At 40.4% G+C, this 20,069-nt stretch overlaps 1 protein-coding gene across 3 annotated transcripts in view; it reads right to left on the bottom strand.

The window, feature by feature from the left end:
* The window catches only part of DOCK1 (dedicator of cytokinesis 1), a 383,983-nt gene that overhangs the window by 307,501 nt on the left and 56,413 nt on the right, over nucleotides 1–20,069 (bottom strand). For 2 of the 3 annotated variants that reach the window (XM_068140207.1, XM_068140208.1), the window contains exons 11-19: nucleotides 19,633–19,705; nucleotides 17,068–17,210; nucleotides 14,366–14,491; nucleotides 12,862–12,986; nucleotides 12,488–12,586; nucleotides 10,533–10,605; nucleotides 8,750–8,853; nucleotides 8,094–8,277; nucleotides 2,248–2,345 (exon numbers count right to left, since the gene is read on the bottom strand). In XM_068140207.1, the coding sequence (XP_067996308.1) occupies nucleotides 2,248–2,345; nucleotides 8,094–8,277; nucleotides 8,750–8,853; nucleotides 10,533–10,605; nucleotides 12,488–12,586; nucleotides 12,862–12,986; nucleotides 14,366–14,491; nucleotides 17,068–17,210; nucleotides 19,633–19,705 (1,025 nt within the window). The remainder of the gene's footprint in view (nucleotides 1–2,247; nucleotides 2,346–8,093; nucleotides 8,278–8,749; nucleotides 8,854–10,532; nucleotides 10,606–12,487; nucleotides 12,587–12,861; nucleotides 12,987–14,365; nucleotides 14,492–17,067; nucleotides 17,211–19,632; nucleotides 19,706–20,069) is intronic. The other variant, XM_068140209.1, reaches the window with a different exon arrangement.

The raw sequence follows: 20,069 nt of genomic DNA, 5'->3' as shown, positions 1-20,069 counted from the left end.
TGGACACAATAATCCTAAAGGTCTTTTCCAACCTAAACAATTCTATGATCCTATGATTCCTGAAACTGCAAGAGCAAAGATATAAACACTGTGGGAGCAATGGGAAAACAGCTTGACTCCCACTACATTCCCTTAAAAAAACCCCAATTATCTATGCAATGAGACCCTAGATCAAACATGACTTACCCGGATTATCTACTAAACCCAAAAGTTAAATCTCAGAAATTAACCTTCTTTTAGCAGCTCACCAAACACTGCTGAATGCCAAGCTTCCTCAAAACAAGTGAGCATAGAACCACAGCTTGTGCTACTAATATCTGAAGATGAAAAAAACAGCAGAGGCCAAGCGTGCAGCTGATTTTAGGCTTGAGTTGCAGGAAAGATCCAGCTCAATTTCACTAGAGGATTTGAAGAGGTGAAAGAAATTATACCTTATAAATCCCGTTCATTCAATTTAAGAACACATTTAAATGAAGTACATTTAACCAATGGCTGGCAGGAAAGAAAGAGTAAAGCAGAGATTGGAGCTTTGGCAGAATTTTCTATCTTTTGAAGAGGAAGTAGTACTCCCAGATCCCAATCAGGCTGCCTAAGTCTTTTCAAAAACAAAGGACAGTCAGAAGGCCTTGTGGTCCCTTCCAACCCTGAATGATACTATGATACTATGACCAATCAAATCTTCATTTCACATTCAGGCATCATATGTTGACTTTCATTAATCGAGCTGAAGTTCTGAAACTGTTGACATGGACTTCTCAGATCAGCAAGAGGAATACAGAGCAGATGTTTTTGTTGTGTAAAGTGGCAGGAAAACATTTTCCAGGTAAGGAGCTAGCAGGAATAATTTTGAGACTATTAGTTTACATTCTCATATCCTATAGAGTCTACGCATAAATAGAGTCAGAGCCTCTGTTAAAGGGAGATAACATTTGCAGTTTCCATACACTACTGAAACAGTCAATCACAGAATGAGCCTCTTGGCTGATATCTATGCAGAGTTAAACATCAGTAGGCAGAGGCATTTTACTGGAGCTTTTAAAAGTAAAAATAGCTTAACAGAAAACTCATGTTTTATCACACGTGGACTTTTCTTAACATACATAAACTGTAACATGCATCATATTTAAAAACACAAAAGAAAACAAAAAGCTGGAAGAATAGAAAGCAGCAGTTACAAACTAGGTATTATGAATATGCAACTGAGCACCTACACAAGGATTTTCTGAGCATTTCTGTAAGAGATGGTTAACAAATAGTGATCTAAGAAAATAATTAAGACAGCAATATTAAACATTCTGTCCTATGCATACATCAAGTCCTGCTCAGATCCCAGTGCAATAGGGACTATGATTTCATGAGTCCATGGAGAAGAGGGTAAATTGAAATTGACAGAACTATGACAACACTTGGCAGAAGTGAGTATTTGTGTCAAGTTTTTAAGCCATTAAATGATCCACAACAAAACAGTAGCAGGTAGAACCTTCCTGAAAAACAAATCCCACGAGATACTACTTTTACTCTACTCAGCGTAGGATAAATATCAGCATTCTCAGAGGTTTCAAACTACTTCAAGATGAGGCATTCATTATGCTTCTATTAACAAAATGAAAATCCACTGAAGGAAGGACACAACACTGCAGGCCCTTAAGGGTCATCTGTCCCCAGTACACTGCATCTTTTGACACTTTCAGATGTGATTTATTACAACACATTCAATAAAATCCCAGCCTACTCTTTTCCACAGCTAAATCTGTCTTTGTGTAGGTCTCTACACTCAGTGGCCTTGGCAAGTGTAAATAACTTGGCTCAGGCTAAATATTTTCAGGAGAAATCGCTTTTGTAAAAATATCAGCAGCACAAAGTAGGGTTGGCCTTCCACACCCATATATTAACAGCACACTTAACATCACCATGCAAGCATCCCAAGACATTCTAATCTTACATGAGGGCAAAGGATGTTTCTCTTTGCATCTATATAAAAATCCACTGAAGTACTAGAAAAAACACACCCTATATTCCCAAAAATGTGCATTTCATGAGTGTTTTTACCAGACCTCAAATCTAAGGTGTTCTTTGAGGGGAAGGAGAAGGTGGTTAACGTCATGAAGGCCGCAAGAGGCTTAGTTACAATATAATGTACAATTGTGTGCAGTGACATTGGGATTTGGGAAACAGAAGCCAGGGATATCTCAAAATGTGGGATTCACCAAAGTGATGACACCAAACTTAAAGAAATTAACTTGTTACCTTAACAACTTCTCCACCATCAACTTTCATCAGCTGCTTCAAATTTTGCTGCAACAGGTTTGTGTTAGATCTCCATTTCAGAAGTCCCAAGAGATCAACTAGGAAAAAGAAAAGATACTGTGTGATGGAGAATATTTACTCATACTCCATAATTGTGTTCAGGACAAAGGGGTTTGTTTCTTAGGTTAGCCATTTCCACTGGACAAGAACGTATTTCTAGCATGCCTCTGACACTGCAGAATCCTCCTACAATACTTCTACCATGAAAGAACTCTGAGAGGCTTTCAGAAAAGCAGCCCGCTTTCAAAATGTCAGCATTAAAATCTCAGCCAAGAAAGCCTGATCCCTCCTTTTTAATTTGTTGTACACACCAGTTGTGTGTTTAGAAGAAGATGCCAAAATTAAATTAGTCAGCCACCAACAGAGTCATATCTACAGGGCCGTGACTCTTCCTGCATTAATGTTTCCAGCTTCTTTGCTCACACTGCATAAACTGAAAAGAAAACAAGGCTCAAAGCAAGGCAAACAGTTGCAAACTAAGCTAATTCAGTAGAAAGCTGCCTGCTTAATAACTCGTGGAGCCCAAATTGCTTGATTGCTTCCAAGTGATGGAGAGCTAGGGTACAGATCAGATCATAAAAACCAGCTGCAAACAGTCTTGTCCCCAAATTCTACATCCCACTGTTCAGATCAGTATGCACTGACAAATAAGGGAATATAGAAGGCAAGTTTGTTCTCTTTTATCAGCTTTAAAAAACCACCACACCATTCTTCAGATTCCTTCCAGGCAAACTTCTAACAAGGAAATCACAGCTGGGGCTTTCACACACAAAACACCCCACTAGTAAATGCTAACCACCACACTGGAGCACCAATAAGTGAAACTTATCTTGGTATTCGCTGAGAATTGCCCACAAGCCCAGAACTCCAAGCTTGTCCTGCTTTAGCCAAACCAGCATCAGGGAATGATACCTCCCTGACACACTGAAAGTCAGTTTTCAGCACAAAACCAAGTATCTTTAAGCCATCCTCAGCAGAAGCCCCTCAAAGAGACAAACAGAAGATTGTAAACCTTTGGTTTAGCCACTGGGTTACTACTGCACGTCATCCACCTCCCAATGCAGTCAATATGTGAATTCTGCCCAATATCACTCTTAATAAAGACAAGTGCCTCCTCCCAGCCAATACCTTCTCCTTCTATTCAAACTTTCAAAGCAACCAACAAACTGTTTGCCAAGACATATCTGCATAGTATATTCTGGAAACTATAAGCAGGGACCCAGAGCTGCTGCTCTACCTTCCCCAAACTCTTTCATTTTCAGTAATAAATAAAACTACTTCTAGTTCAATGGACTGCAGTGCTCCTTGGGATAGATTCCCCTCTCAGTAGCAACCAAACCAACCCTTCTTATCATCTCCTGGGGAGTAGAAGTAAAGAGTGCTTTACCACATTAAAGCTCTGAACAATCCAATCCCTCTTTTTTTTTTTTTCTAATTTGCAATTCTTTTACTATTTCCTACAAAAAAAAAGTCCACAGGCTCAAACTAAAGTCTTCAAAATTCAACAACAGAAAAATTGCTTCTGGAAGAAAAATAATGATGCCTCCGTGATTTATCCAAAAACGTTCCATGGTCGTGTTTCTATCAGCTTTCCACCACTACATTCGATTTCAGTCTGACATCTAAAAAGGCACCAGCTTGACAAAAGACATCATCTGAACAAGAGCCAACCCACAGACTCTCTCTGAACAGCATTGTGTATTGCCCCAAGAAAACAAACCCATGTGTACTTCCAGCCTGATGACACAGCAAATGCTACATGAATATATATGTGAACAGAAAATGTCACTGCAGTCCAGCTACTAGACATGGAAAGTGAGTTAGTGTACAACAAAAATATGTATTTACCCTGTTACTGCAGGGATTAACCCCAGCAAAGCACCAGTTGGTCAGTTAATCCTATTCTTTTAACAGGGCTAGATATAAGACACAGTAAGTAGAACAGGTTAATGAATTCAAAAGTATTTTAGCCTATAGTAAATGGTAATACTGCAGTCAGTCCATGTCAAGTGAAATTTACGTGATGAGAAAAATATCAGAGGAAGAGGACAGAATGAGGATTTTCAATTGCAAAGGGATAGAACAAACGGCCTGCCAAGTCACCACAAACAACTTCATTTGGATTAATCAAACATATTGTTTTCTATAGATGAAGACTTTCTTTCACATACCGCTTAACAAATCAGAAGCAAACAGCCCAGCTTCCTGGTTACATGCAAAGATTCCCCTATATAGATATCCAAACTTTTCCCAAAGCCCAGCCACTAAGCAAACTTAGGTAGTATTTCCATTCTAACTAAATTTTTGTGTAGTCTTTGATATGATCTTCCCCCATTGTAACATTGGGTTTTCCACTTTATGACTTATTTTAATTACCTATTGACATCTCAATTTCTGTGGCCCCCTGATTTCGTCGTAGCATGCATTGCTTTACACAAAATAATCAACTCTGATGAACAGCTTTGTAAAAATCCTCTCAACTGTTTTATGAAAGCCTTGTCTTCTTGGTTCCTCAAAGACTAGACTGCAGATGAGTAACAGTCACTATTATTTAGTAGTTTGAGTCCTTCAGGCAGAAAAGAAAACATAGGAATACTTTGAATACACTTTACAGACGCCCTGGATGCTTCACAAGAACAAATGCATGGGTAGAACACTAGTCAGCTCTCTGGCACGTGGTAATCAAAATTCTACGGACAGCCCACTAACACAACTTCAGCTCTACTGCCATCATCATTCATGTACACTCTGACATCCCACAGTCTGAACATAAAAGCTCTGTTTCATTACACAGAAATGCAAGAATCACAGTACAATGAATAGAATAAACCAGGTTGGAAGAGACCTTCAAGATCATCACGTCCAACCTATCATCCAACACCATCTAATCAACTAACCCATGTAACCAAGCACCCTGTCAAGTCTACTCCTGAACACCTCCAGTGATGGCGATTCCACCACCTCCCTGGGCAGTCCATTCCAATGGGTAATCACTCTCTCTGTATAAAACTTCCTCCTGACCTCCAGCCTGAACTTCCCCTGGCACAGCCTGAGATGAGGATTGGAAGGGACCTCTGGAGATCCTCGTAGTCTAACCCCCCTGCTAAAGCAGGGAAACCACAGCAGGTTGCCCAAGATAACAATGTCTCTAGAGAAGGAGACTCCACAGCCTGTCTGGGCAACCCGCACAAGGGCTCCAGCATTGTCACAGGAAAACGTTTCCTCATGTACAGATGGAACCTCCTGTGTTACAGTTTGTGCCCACTGCCCCTTGTTCTGTTACAGGGCACCACTGACCAGAATCTGGCCCCATCCACTTGCCCCCCAGCCTTGTGCTCTTGCTCAGGCTGCTCTTCTCCAGGATAAACAGCCCCAGATCGCTCAGCCTTTCCTTACAAGACAGATGTTCCAGGCCCTTCATCATCTTAGTGGCTCTCTACTGGACTCTATCCAGTTGTTCTTTGTTGCTCTTGAATGGAGGAGCCTAGAACTGGACCAAGTACTCCAGATGTGGCCTTGCTAGGGCAAAGTGGAAGGGGAAGAGAACCTCAATTGACTTGTTGGTGGCATTCTTCTAAACGCATCTCAGGAGACTCCTAGTCTTCTTAACCACAAGGGCACATTGCTGGCTTTTGGTGAACTTCATTACTTCAAGTTATTTCTTCAGCCCATAAAAGACATTATACCAGAAATCACTAACAACTGCTCAAATGTTAACTAAGTAGATACTTCATCACTATCACTTTCTGTCAAGGAAAATAGCTGGAAAAGTCTTATCAGTGGCCAAGTTTGCTATTTTGGAGATACTTCAAATGCTAAGGACATCAATTACTAAGAGAAAAGCAACATTAAAAAACTTAGACTTGATAAAGAACTGAAGCCAAGCAAGTGTTCAAAGAGCTTATACACAAAAATGCAGTCTGCAATATCAAATGCAATGAAGAAAGAGCCACAGCATTTATTAATATACTCTTAGAATTACTAAAAGCAAGTCTCAAAGCCAATTCTAGGATGGAGGATGAAGAAAGATTATAAACGGCCAAGAGGAGAAAATTATATTTTGGCTCAACATTGTGGTAAATGAGAATTACCATGGATTTCTACTTAAAGGAAGAATATTAACTAGTGTTACAGACATTAAAGTCAGCTTCAGAAAGTATAATCTCAACAGTGCTGCCAAATTTTAGATGAAAAATGATACTTGAGGGAGAATTTAATGACGACTTTTTTGTTTCTTTTCTAATTGCTTAAAGATTCCTGGTGAACTTCTTTAATAACACAAACATACTTTGAAAAGAGGCTTTAGCAACTCAGTGAAAAAAGTTTCCCAGACAACATAATTAACAGTAACATTGAATAAAGATCAGAAGTTCAAAGCAAATTGTATGTAAATTAAAACACGAATCAATGCTCAGTCTTAATTTTAATAATAGTTCTGTGAAAGCAACGTCAATATATATTGATCACTATGAAATACTTCTAACAAGGATCAGGACTGACTGAGGAATAAAAACCGCATCATAGCACAAAAAGAAGCTGAGTTCCACGGGCTGCTTTCTGCATCCTCCCAAGCCCCAAACCCACTGTTGTTACTGTTTGAGCTACGATCCAATCTTTGCTATGAAATTCCAAAAATCACTTCCCAGTTTTTTTGCTGAACACCCTTTCCCAGGCTGCAAGCCTGCCAGACTGCAGTGAATCTGATGTGCTCTGAATATGAAACACCCAGGATGTGCAGTACCAGAGATGCCACTGAAAAAACACTGCAAGAAAATTGAGTTGACTATGAAGCTGTACCAGAGTAGTAGCTGTCCCCCTGGACAGATCTGAACTCATTAATGTGAAACCCCAATCATTATTCCCACGCTCTATGTCATCCCAAGCCCTCCTCATGCACAACCTCAACAGATCATTCTGAACCAAGCTCCCTCCTCCTGAGTCATGAAGGAATGATCCCTTTCCCTGGCATGACTCACTCACATCTCAATGACCCACCCACACTCCCCAGTCTACTTCTGATGCGGCGAGGAGAACAAGGGACCGCTCCATGGCAACGCCGCGCAAAAATTACAGAGAGGGCACAGCCTGGTAATGTGAAATATCTGCTTTGGTGGCTGCCATCAGCTCTGCTTTGCACAGCCTTTGGGCGCAGTCAACCAGCTGACAAACACACATGAAAAATGTATATAAAAGCAATGTTTAAAAGGAACACAATATGCCAACTCCATTCCTGGTGCTCTGTGTTCATGCAAAAATGTGTGAACCTGAGAGTGACCTCCATGCAATGCATTCTCCTGCTCACATCCCTTCTTGTCCAAGAGAAGGAAAAAAAACCAACAACAGAGCTTTCTTTGGGCATAAGATACAGATATTGCACCTTAGAAATAAGACAGAACAGCTTATTTGGGAGCAGAGACATGCTATTACCTATTCTTGAAAGCAAACTCATCCTCTTCCTTAGTGCTATTATTCATACCCACAGAGCAGTGAAATGCCACAGAGGCTGTTTTCACTGTACTTCAGTATAAAAGTCTCAGCTATATGGAAAACAAGATTCCTGTTAAATTTAACTCAAGACTCCTCTGTTTTCTTAGAGGCATGTACTGTGCTACAGCAAAACAAAGCTGGTTAACACACCCTCAGCAGATGCTTTTACTGCGTCCACATACTTTAATCCAAGACACAATCCATATAGATGAAGGGCAATAGAGAAGGCAGAAAAGTCAGGGTATACAACCCTACTTCAGCTATGGGGAGCATAAGCTCCAGCATGTCCAGGAACTCACCATTCTGGGTAAGTTTGGTCGAACAAACTAGAGTAGAAATCTGGAAAGAATCTTTGCTGATGGTGCAGCTTCCCAGATTCTGCATGCTCTTCCCCGTTGCAGAGTGTCCCTTTTCCTCCAGTTCTATTTTAGTGGATGGAAGGCTTAAGTATGTTGAGGCATCTTCCAGCTTCTTTGCTTCTGCCTACAGTGGTGGTTTAAACACAATGTAAAACAATTTGATAATATCTAGTAAAAACCAACCAACCAACCTTCTTAATAATACAATTTTATTATTTACATTGGATTTGCTTAAGTTTGCTTCTGAACTGGAGCTATCCAATGGGTCATTAACAACAGTAATTTAGCACTTATCTTTCTACAGATTAGAGCCAAAATGTTGTATTTAAAGGGCTAAAGCGGTAACATTTTTCATAAAAGCTCACTAACAAGTGCCTTTGCAATTAAAACATCTCCAGCAACTCACATTCAAGACTTCACAATCAATCTGCCAAATACACAAATTGCACAGTACTTGCTCTTCAATTGCATGATTTATTAGAATAGTCTAACCCACGGGTTTTTTTCTGTGCAATTCTGGAACATTAATTCACTAACAGCCAGTCAGTCAGCTGAGCTAGCTACTACAGAAAGACTAAAGTGTCTCAGGACTCTACCTTGTAAACTATAAGGTCATGCTCTCCATCTCTCAATGTTGTTCCATCATATCTCATGAGCTTCACAAATGCTAAGGCAAATATCTTCTCAGATTTATCTTTGGCTGTTAGAAAAAAATAAAATAAAAATAAACACCACCATCCCCCATCCCATCAGCATTTGATGCTTAGTCCACCTAGAAGCTATACATGGATGACCATAGTAAAGAAGCTTGGCTGGAGGAAGGGTAGAAGAAATTAGGAGTGTTCTAAAAGTGAAATAACATTTAAAAACAAAAATAAAATTACAAGGCAAAATAAATGTTTTAAGAACCTGACCAAACCAACAGCAGCTAGATATTTAACATTTCCATATGCTGTATGCTCGTTTTATTCATTTGGTTTAAGGCAACTTCTGAAAAACAGAACAGAAATTTGATGCATTTGTAACATTCAGGGGGTTTTAAGAGTTAAAAGAATGGCAGCACTTGGTACCTATAATAACGATTTGAAGACCAGAATTCAGGATTTCATCAGGGCTCTGTCATTCAGAAGGGGAACATATGAATCCAGTTCCTGTTTTGGTTCTAAACTACAGATGAAATGCTTAAGTTTCGGAAAGCTGACTCACTCTACAAGCAACTTGAACTAGAAAAACACATTCACTGTGTTCTCATTGTTCAAAATCTACTAGCTGAAGTAAAGACAAAACAACAGGGCAAATAGAAATCAAAATTAAGAAGTAAAAACTGAAGTGAAGTGCATTCAGCTTGAGACTGCTTTCAAGGAACCTGTGAGAATGCCCTGCAGCCCCAAAGCATGGCCTGGACTTAATATTTAAACCATGGCCAACCTAAACTTGAGTCATCATAGAAACATTTCATAGCAGTAATTTGTGGCCCACAATCGTAATTGACATGAATGACTGATTTTGGGCACGCTGGTTTTCATTAGCAGGTTTTGCTAATTAAATCCTTTATTACTGATCAATTGGCAAAATACACAGCTTCAGTTAAGTAACTGCTCTAGGGTAAGGCACTACTTATTTCACAATTGTGTCTGTATGACGAGTATTACGTGTCTTAAATTGCATCCAGTGGACACCACCTGATTAATGCTTTCATCTACAACAAAAAATTGCTGCGGCGGAATTCAAAAGGCTTTCCTGTGGAGATCACTGTGTGGAATGAACACAATCACAGATGAGGCAAATCCCCACACATCATCACAGAACAACTGTTGATAAATGGAATATGTCTGGTTGTCTCGACCTGATCCTCAACAGTTCACAGCACCTCAGCTGCTAGCACCACTACAAGAAAGCCAAAGAAAACCACAAGTTCTCAAATGTCTTTCAGATCAAAATGACTTCAAAAGAACCACAAGTCAGCCTGACAACCAGACATAGAAACCAAGTTTCATAATAGCTAAGTCTTCAGTTTCTGGTGCTAAGCCTACAATAAACTCTTTGATCTTCCCATTTTGCACACAGGGTTAAGTATCTTTCCTACCCTCTACCTCTAAGACACACAATACCACAGTTCTTTCAGTTGTTAACTACAAGCTCTATTCACTACCCCTTATTTGACTTGGAGAAATAACTGCCCAGAAAGTTAAAGCTTGATGTTGACAGGTAAGAGTGAGGAAGATACAAGGAGAAAAAGCAGCTAACAAAATAAGTAGGCAATGAAAACTTATCCCCACACTAAAAGTGATTACAATAGTCAATTACATTATGCCTGTTTCAGCACATTCTGGCACCAGACACTGACAAGAGCCATAATGAAAATGTTGAATTACTCACAGTCCTGCGATGATCTATGTCGGAAGGTGAACCTCAAATGACTGCGGTTCACATCTTCAATGGGGATTGCGACCTTCATATACAGAGGATGGAGGAAGAAAACTGTCAGTACAGTGTCTTCAAACACCATCAACTACTATCAAATCTCACTGAGACACCTTGCAACAATGTGCTTAGCCCTTTCAAAGATAAATGGCATTTTGCCATAGAAGTCCTTGGAAGGTCACAGATTCAAAAAAAAAAAAAGCATAAAAGCTAATTCTTGCACCAAGGAAGGAATACAGAAGGAATGAAGTGAGCCTGTTAAGTTACCCAGCAGGACCTGCAACTTCGTATGGCCTGTACTTTCAAAGCCTACCCTACTACTCCCCACAGCTCAGGAGTGAGTCTTAAGTTTCACCAGTAGAGGTGAATTTTATTATCAACCAAGTAAAAATCCTTAACACATTTATCTATATTTATCTATATTTATCCATTTATCTATATTTTGCTGCGCCAGGGGAGGTTCAGGCTGGAGGTCAGGAGGAAGTTTTACACAGAGAGAGTGATTGCCCATTGGAATGGGCTGCCCGGGGAGGTGGTGGAGTCGCCATCACTGGAGGTGGTCAGGAGGAGACTTGACAGGGTGCTTGGTTGCATAGTTTAGGTGGTTGGGTGGTGTTGGAAGACAGGTTGGACACAATGATCTTGAAGCTCTCTTCCAACCTGGTTTATTCTATTCTATAAAACATCTGCATGACATATACTATTAGAGTATCTCTGATACATGTGCAGATGTGTAACCAACGCTCTTCTCCCTCAGGGTTTTCGCAAGAGCCATCTTATTATCTTCATCACACCCACATTCAAGCTTTGTGCTGTACACTTCTCCCCAGCACCATATCTAACTTTCTGCCATTCCATAGCAGCTACTTTCTATAACAAGAGCACCACTGGACTTGAACAAGTATTGGGAGTAGCTCAAAGTCTTTTCTGACATAGCCTGCTCCCACTGACTACAGAGACAGAATCTATTTTATAAAGCTAACATCAGCCTCCCCTGTAATACCACAACTTGGCATTTAAGCTAAAATGTTATTACCTGAGCAAATTCTGCAAGCTTAGAGCACAATCAGCTAGATCTCAAACCACTTAGAAGTTCAACACCATGGCTATTATGTTTGAACCTTAATATTCTCTTCTCTAGCTCAGTTTCATGGAAATAAACAGCTATTGGAATGTTCCTGTTAACAGGCATCTTGAACAGAAGGATGAAATAAAATTCATTGTGCAACAGAAGTCTATTTTCCAGCAGTCTCTGGAAGCATTCCTTAGCTGAGCTACTGTGTCCAGAGCTGAAGACCCTACACAAGGACATGGAACTGTTAGAGTAGGTCCAGAGGAGGCCACAAATCATCATAGGGCTGGAGCACCTCTGCTATGAAGACAGACAGAGTTGAGGTTGTTCAGCTTGGAGGGGAAAAGGCTCCAGGGAGACCTCAGATAAGCCTTTCAGTATTTGAAGGGGGCTGCAGGATACTTGGAGAGGGACTTTAATAATGGCATGGAGCAGCAAGACAAGGGGTAATAGCTTCAAGCCTCAAGAATCTTGATTTAAATTAGACATAAAGAGGAAATCCCTCCTCATGAGGGTGGTGAGGCACTGGAATAGGTTGTCCAGAGAAGCTGTGGAGGCTCCAAACCTAGAAGTGTTCAAAGCAAGGTTAGATGAAGCCTCCAGTAATCTGGTCTAGTAGGTGGTGTCCCTGCCCATGGCAGGAATGTGGAAATCAGATTATCTTTAAGGTGCCTTCCAACCCAAAGCACTCTGAAATTCCACAATTCTACTTCTGTCCTGCTAAATATGACCACAAACACTGAATAGCCCTCGCTTTGTTTCTCAAAGCTTTCCCTTGAAATCTATTTTCATTTCCTATTAACCCACACAGAAAAAGTCCCTGCAAAAACTTAGATACCTTTACGGTCTCAAACCAGCGAGGCTGCTTCACTTGGTAATATATTACTGACTTGTACTCTGAGATGGCTTCATCACCAGCACCAGGAAAAATAACACCCTGAGAAAACACAAACAAAAGAGGAAAAAAAAATAAAGAACCACAAAAATCAGTGAAGTCGGTCAAAATAAGACAGAACGGCTCACGCTCACCGCTCCTCATGAAATTAGTATCAAAGTGCACGCACTGATACGACAAGATGCACTTAGTCATGACAAATGGGAAAGTTTTGTTGCACATAAAAATGGGGATTTCAGCTGACAGACATAAAGATGTTTAAAGGGCTTAAACAGATTCATATATATATATAAAAAAGATGTTAAATACTTTAATACCTCTAATCTTTTGCCATCTTCGTCGTACACAGAAACTGTAACTTCCACGTTCTTGGCTGTTGTTTTACTGCCTTTGTCAAAATCTCCCTGAACCAGTGTTACATAGATGTCATTACGAACATCACCTAAAATTAAAAACCAAAGCACAAAGTCAACCTTCACAGCAGATCTATCGATTTGTGGAACCACTGATACTCAGAAGCAACAACCAAGACATTTTAGAAACGCATATATAGATGGCAAAAACATTCCAAAGCTGCTGCACCTTGAACATTCACAACTAATAGTGCTGAAGCCAGCTGCTTAGCTAAAATTGTGCTCAGACTTCTAAGGTCTGAACTATCAACTCATAATGCAGCAAGCTGAATCTAATAAAAAGCAATGACATTTCAGGACTGGAAGAACACCCCATCATCGTTAAGAGTATGTGCCATGTGACTCAAAAAACACCCCTCAGTTCCACTTTTTGCTTTGGTTCTACTTTTAACTAGTAATTTGAAAGGATGAGATTCAACACAGACATTAATTTATCCCCTACACAGATATTTGCCATTTTAAAAAATACTTAATAGCCTACAGAAGTTTAACTTGTTACAGCAGGAAGTGGTTTGATGGTTTTGCTGGCTTGGGGAAGTATGCATTTAGCTTTGTCTTACAACACTTTTCAACTACACCCCAATCCAATTCATATGTTGAAAATTAATTCAGGAAACAAGGGATTGCCAATGATCTAATGAGGCAGATGGTTGATGTGCCAACACAGGTTCATAACAAGCAGAGGTGTCAAGGCACTTATACCTTCCTGGATATACAGCAAAACATCTGACAAATGTAATCAGCAGCCACAGGGAAAGGGAGAACCAGGATGGCTTTGGAAAGTATCTAATGGACCCTCCAGGGCCCACCCATCCGATAAGGACAGTGCAGGGCTTTTTTTCCTGTAGCCTGTTCTTTAGGGCAGTTTTTATTTTGAGAAGCATCAAATTTTGGGGGACTTTTGTAAACACCAGAACTGAATATCCATGGAGTATGTGTATTTTAAAAAAAAAGGCACTATGGCTTTCTTTCAAAGACATCATCTAAATCTAGTCCAAACCCTGTGAGACTTGCCTATCTCTAAACCAAGCCTGCTCCTATGAAACATCCTTTTGGTTTGCATTCATCACAGGAGACAGAAGTTTTGCATAAGGCCTCGCTAAGGGGATAACGTGAAGCACGTACTTCATACATATTTTCCTTCTTTGCAAAAAAGAGTAGAATTTCCATGTCACTGCAATATCACATCTTGCTGGGAGGGGGTTAGTTGTATTTATTAACACAGCACTGGTTGCAGGTGTTACCAAAGTATTTTACTACTTAATGAGACAAAAATCCTTTAACAATCTGTTATTTCTCACATATACCATAACTCATATTGATCTCTTCTTTCAACCCCCAAGCTTCCATACAATCAAAAAAAAAGTTAAACTAAACCAAAACATCATTAATTCAGACAAAGGCTTACCAGGCATAATAATCTCAGGAAAGCCCATTTTCCGAGCCACAGCTGTTGACCTATCCACCAAGTGTGGAAACTCTTTCCTAATCTGATGAATATCTCCTGGAAGAAGTTTCAAAGTCACCCACAGACCTGTTGTGTAAAAACCACAATTAAACTGGTGGGTTTTTCCCTAGCTAACGAGTTTTGTAGTACACATTCTAAAATGAAACAAAGATAACTCCAGTAACAAAAAACAAAATACATATTTCACAACACTCTGCAGAAACATGACTGCAGCACACCTGATTAAATCAGATTTTCTGCAGTTGACACCTGAGGGATGAGATGTGATCCAGAGGGATCTGGACGAACTTGAAGTGGGCCTTTGAGAGCCTCATGAGGCTCAGCAAGGCCAAGTACACAGTCCCGCATCTGGGTCAGGAAAAATCCCTGCTATGAATCCAGGATGGGGGATGAGTGGATTGTGAGCAGCCCTGTCAAGAATTTGAGAGTGGTAATGGGTGAAAATCTGGGCATGAGCTGGGGATGTGAGCTGCAAGCCCAGCCCCAACTATGTCCAGGGCTGATCCCCAGCAGCATGGACAGAAGGTGGAGGAAGGGGATTCTGTCCCTCTGACCCTGCTGAGACCCCTGCACTGCTGGGGCCAGCTCTGGAGTCCTCAGCACAGGAGAGACATGAACCAGAGGAGGCTGCAGCAATGATGGCATTGTTTAGCCTGGACACGAAAAGGCTCCAGGGAGACCTTCTGGGGGCCCTTCAGTGCTTAAAATGGGGCAACATGAAATACAGGGACAGACTTTTTAGCAGGGCCTGCTGTGACAGGACAAGGGATGAGGGTTTTAAACTAAGGGGGAAGATTTAAACCAGAGAGAAGAAAAATTTTTTTAAGCTCAGAGTGGTGAAACACTGGACCAGGGGTCCCAGAGAGGTCGTAGATGCCCCATCCCTGGGAACATTTCAAGTCAGATTGTTTATGGCTCTAAGTAACCTGTTCTACTTACAGATGTCCCTGCTGACTGCAGTGAGGTTGAGCTAGATGACCTAAAGGCCATCTGGGTCCCTCCCAAACCATTCTAGGATTCTATAAAAAAAACTGAATAAAATCCTCACCTGTGAGCTTACTGCAATAAACAAACACACACACAAACCCCCAAACAAACACAAAACCACAACCACCTGGGAGCCTGGACAACTCTGCAAGATAAGGATTCAGGTCTTTGTGTTGCACAGTTTGCAGCAGTATCGTTTATGAAGTGTCTTGGTAGGGAGGAGTTGTGTTCAAAACCAGATGTATGAAGCTTGCCTGACATTTGCTTACTGAAACCAACAAATTTCATTCAGAGTTTAAAAATTTCGATAGACCAAGTCTCTATTCAGGAGAAGAATGGGTTATCAAGATCATGTAATAGGCAGGAAGGAGGAAATGTTCAACTATCAGCCGGACCTACTGAAGTCTGAGCTGTGAAAACACAAGCAATCCCACACTGGCCTTGGCATGAAGCTGGAGTGACCCTAGAAGAATCCCTCCTCCTAGCAGGATGAGGCTTCTCTTATCACTGGAGTCTTTTGCAAAGGGTCTCATGGAAGTACATTAGCAGAACTTCCTCGAAGTTCTGTGCATCCTCAGAACTCACACAAATTCTTCCTAGCAAAATGTTTATCTTCCCCAGGAAGAAAAAAATGGTAATACTGGCTGAACACAAAAAAAGGTAACATTTCAACCAACCAAGACAGAGATTCCAAACACAGCACCAGCAGCAGATACATACCCTGAATTGATTCAGCACCACCACCCCCATAAGTTGTTTTTACTGCACTGAGCACAAAGAAATCTACAGCATCAGCTTTATAGAGTTGACAACTTTCTCTCCAGCCAAAGAAGCCACTAAAGAGCTGCTGCTTGCCAACTAATATCAGGCACACTTGTTACAGGAACAAGATAAGAAAGTGGACACAAAAAAAACCCAACAAAAAAACCAAAATCACACAGCATGTAACACCTAAGCCCAGAGAAGTCTTACACTTGGTAAAGCAGCAATCAAGTTCTAGCATGATAAATCACAGCAGTCATTTACAGAAGAAAATCCTAAAATTAAAATCTATGAAAAGAAGAATCAAAAAATATTAATCTAGAAAATTAAATGTGGGTTATCCTGTTGCACACACAATTAACTAACTACACATTCATCTGTGTATATTTGACAGCCGGCTTTCTTTTCTACCAAAAATCTCTTCTAAAAGGTTATCTGCTGAACTGCTGCCAGGGATGGCTCCAACAACTGGTAATTCATTAAAGAGTAACCACAGTGACTGGCTAAGCAAGGATTCTTAATCCTTTTCTGTTCGCTCGGGCATCTTTTTTAGGGAAAGAATCTGAAACTAGTCAAAAGCTGAAATGTTTCCTCCTTTCTGTATACACTGGTCAGAGCTGAAACAGAGCAAGGAACAATGCAGAGAAATGCATCTAGAGTTAACACAGGGATGGAAGAAAAGGTGTGAAGCACAGGAGGGAATACCAGAACGAATCGTGAAAGATGGGGAAGAAGGGGAACAAACCGTGCAAACATTTTCTGTTACCAAAGATCAGTGATCACCTCACGGTAATATTATGCACCCTTGATACTGCAATTAAAATCATCAGGTGTTGCAAATCAAGCAATGAGCAGCGTTAAGTACACCGGTGGATAGAAAGAACAGTACCTACCCTGACCCTTGTGGTTAACTTCTTTAGCAGCAATCACTTTGTTTATAACAGTCTGAAGGAAATCATTCTCCCCTGCCACCCTGGGTGAAAAACGGGATGATATGTTCAGCTGCTTGTGTCGAATGGCGTCATCCAACGCTAGCCTGGAGGATGCACATGACGACCAACACCAGGAAACAAAGGGTCACAGAAAACCAGAAGTCACAGTAACAAGGGAAACACAAAAGATCATATCATAGTTGTGACAAAGAGTATTTATTAGTCAACGCAAGACAAAGGACAGGAAAGGTAACAAGAAAGACAGAGGAAGATCATTAATCAGAAGAACGCTGATCTACCACAGAGAAGTCCAGCACATTTGAGTTGTTACTTCTCCCTTCAGGGACATGCACAGACCCCAGTAACATTGTGAGGACAGGAAGGATAGCTCCCACCTCAGCACCCCCTGCTAAGCAGTGAAAGTCTATACCGGCAGTTTTTTCTTTTATATATATATATACACAGCAGATGGCCCTGCAACACCTCCAGGGTCCATCCTGTGACTCTACAGGTCAAGCAGCAGTGCATTCCATCTGAAGGAAAAGCTCCAGTGAATCTCACACAAATGGCACAGGAGGAGAAAAGCAGATAATCCAAACATTCTGTTAAACTTGATGATTGAAAAGATGAAAACTGAATGAACAGCAGCATTAAGTGTCCCTTAAGTAACCTTGCCAAGTGCTTTTGACAGCCATTGTGTCGGTGGCTAGTGAAAGGATACAAAGATACGAAAAGAGAACTGAGTGTGGCACAACAGAAGCAAAGCATGGAACAAGAAGGAAAAAAAAAAATGTGACTCGTATATATAGCCCAAGTGTACGCTGGAAATGACACCAGAATTCATCACATGTTCTCACATAATTCATATTCTTTGGAATAGATTTGTTCAGAAGGATATTTTAATTTGCTATGGTTAAAAAAAAAAAAAATAAATTAAGAATCACATTACACATCTTTTCAAAAAGCTGATTTATGAATACAGAGAAAAAACAAATCAGTGTTAATCGAGTAGAAAACTAGATGTTCCATTAGCATCCATTTCCATACACAAAGATCCATTCTCACTAGGTACTTCCATAGCCACTGAAAAAGCTGGCTATTGTTTACCACACAAGCATATCATGAATGCACTCGTCCCCAGAAGCCCCTCTTTTCCTTGAAAAAGGGAATTGTACTGCTGATGTTCACATAAACACCGTCTACCCCACAAGCAGGCATACACCCACTCAGCTCTCTGCAGCACCTGCAGAGCCTGCACTCCTCAGTAACCCTCCATCTTCAAACCACAAGGGCTTCTTGAATTAAGCCTGTTTTCATTTGAGCTCACAATATTTCAAGTAGCTGTGGTGTATTTTTTTTTTCCTATTTTAATAGTATTAAAACCTTCTGAGTATCCATTAGTATCGAGGAACTTAGCTAACATACCTCTGTGTTGCCTTCTTGAACAGATGGTAATCTAACATTTCACACAACGGGAAAACAAAGCGTTCATATTTTATGCACATTTGGCTTATCCCTTCTATATTTCCTCACTTCAGAGTGGGAAAAAAAAAAGAACACCCAAAAAACAACAACTCCCTAAGAACAGAACAGTATTTGCCACATTCTTTTGTTAATCAGCTTTTATTCTAAAAGCACTTTTGTTAATTTATGGATATGTGCAGAGAAAATGTAAGCTATTAAACCTGGTTTTTAATATCACTTTATGGCTTGAAGTCAAAACCGATCTCTGGTATTATGTTAAATTAATACGTGCCCATACTTTAAAGGACACCTACTCCATGCTTGCTTTGTTATTGTTACAAAATATTGCCAAATTCCTTATCAGCAACCTTAGAGACACTGCAGAAAATTCTGAAGTTTTAGATGACTACAAGTAAGACCAGGTCCACACAGCAGACTTTTCTCCTTGATTCTATACTAGCTCTAACAGGTATGTGCAGCAGACGTGCTTTCCCGTACCATCCAGCCCAAAGAGCTCAGGTTTCTGCTAAGTCTCACATGATAAAGCTGAATTATGAAAAGATACTGCTGGAGGTGTAGCAAACCATCCTTCAAATTCTCAACTTTAGTTTCTGCTCCAATTACTGTGGCCCTCACTAAGAAATTCTGACTGCCCTCAAGAAAAAGACAGATGTCATCCTTTACTAAAAGTCACCTGCAGTAGGTGTTGGCAACACTGCTGGTCTTTATCAAGCTCAGGCAGAGCTAAACCAGCCCTGTACTTATTTTAAGCATATTATCACCCTGATATCTCTAAAGAAAAGGAAAATAAGACTGCAAAACTTGGAATGCATGCTTTAAACTCAAGGCTTACAAAAGTAAGTTCCTGGGCCTATCACTATTGCAACTAACAGGAAATTATGGAGAAGAAATATAAGTACTAAGATAAAATACGAGACTGAAGTAAATTTACTTCTCAGTATCTACAGAATCTTTTAAGCAAAAGTTTAAGACGTTTTGTTGTTGTTTTTTTTCAAATGAAAGTTAAGATCTTAACTTCTTTCACTTCTGTTCCCTACTTACGGCTGAAATGGTATGAAGTGCTGTTTGTCCTCATCGTCCACTTTTCCATTAATTATGTCAGTAACATCCATTACTGAAAACAAAAAACAAAATGCCTTGAATTAAGCAACCAACATGGGAAGAACAGTGCTGCAGGAATGCCCTGGGGGACTGGAAGCAATGGTGACTCAGAATGGAGATGGTATTAATCAAACCCACAACTTCAGAACTTTCCTATGGAATAAAAACCGCGTGGCAAACAACCTTTGGCATCTCTAGCAAACACAAGTCCTGGAAGCTATGGTTAATTCTACAATACAGCCACCAATTTGATTAAATTTGGAATGATTTTGAGTTTATAGAACCCCACACAGCCAACACTCTATGCAGGCTCCTACTCCAGGGCTCAGTTTTGTTTAACATCTTTATCAGTACTCCAGATGGAATAATTGAGCGCA

Source organism: Melanerpes formicivorus, unplaced genomic scaffold, assembly GCF_026170545.1.
Source record: "Melanerpes formicivorus ecotype bairdi unplaced genomic scaffold, bMelFor1.0.p_v2 SCAF_6, whole genome shotgun sequence".
Classification (NCBI taxonomy): domain Eukaryota; kingdom Metazoa; phylum Chordata; class Aves; order Piciformes; family Picidae; genus Melanerpes; species Melanerpes formicivorus.
Note: the sequence above shows the minus strand (reverse complement) of the source record. Positions and strands in the feature narration are given on the sequence as shown.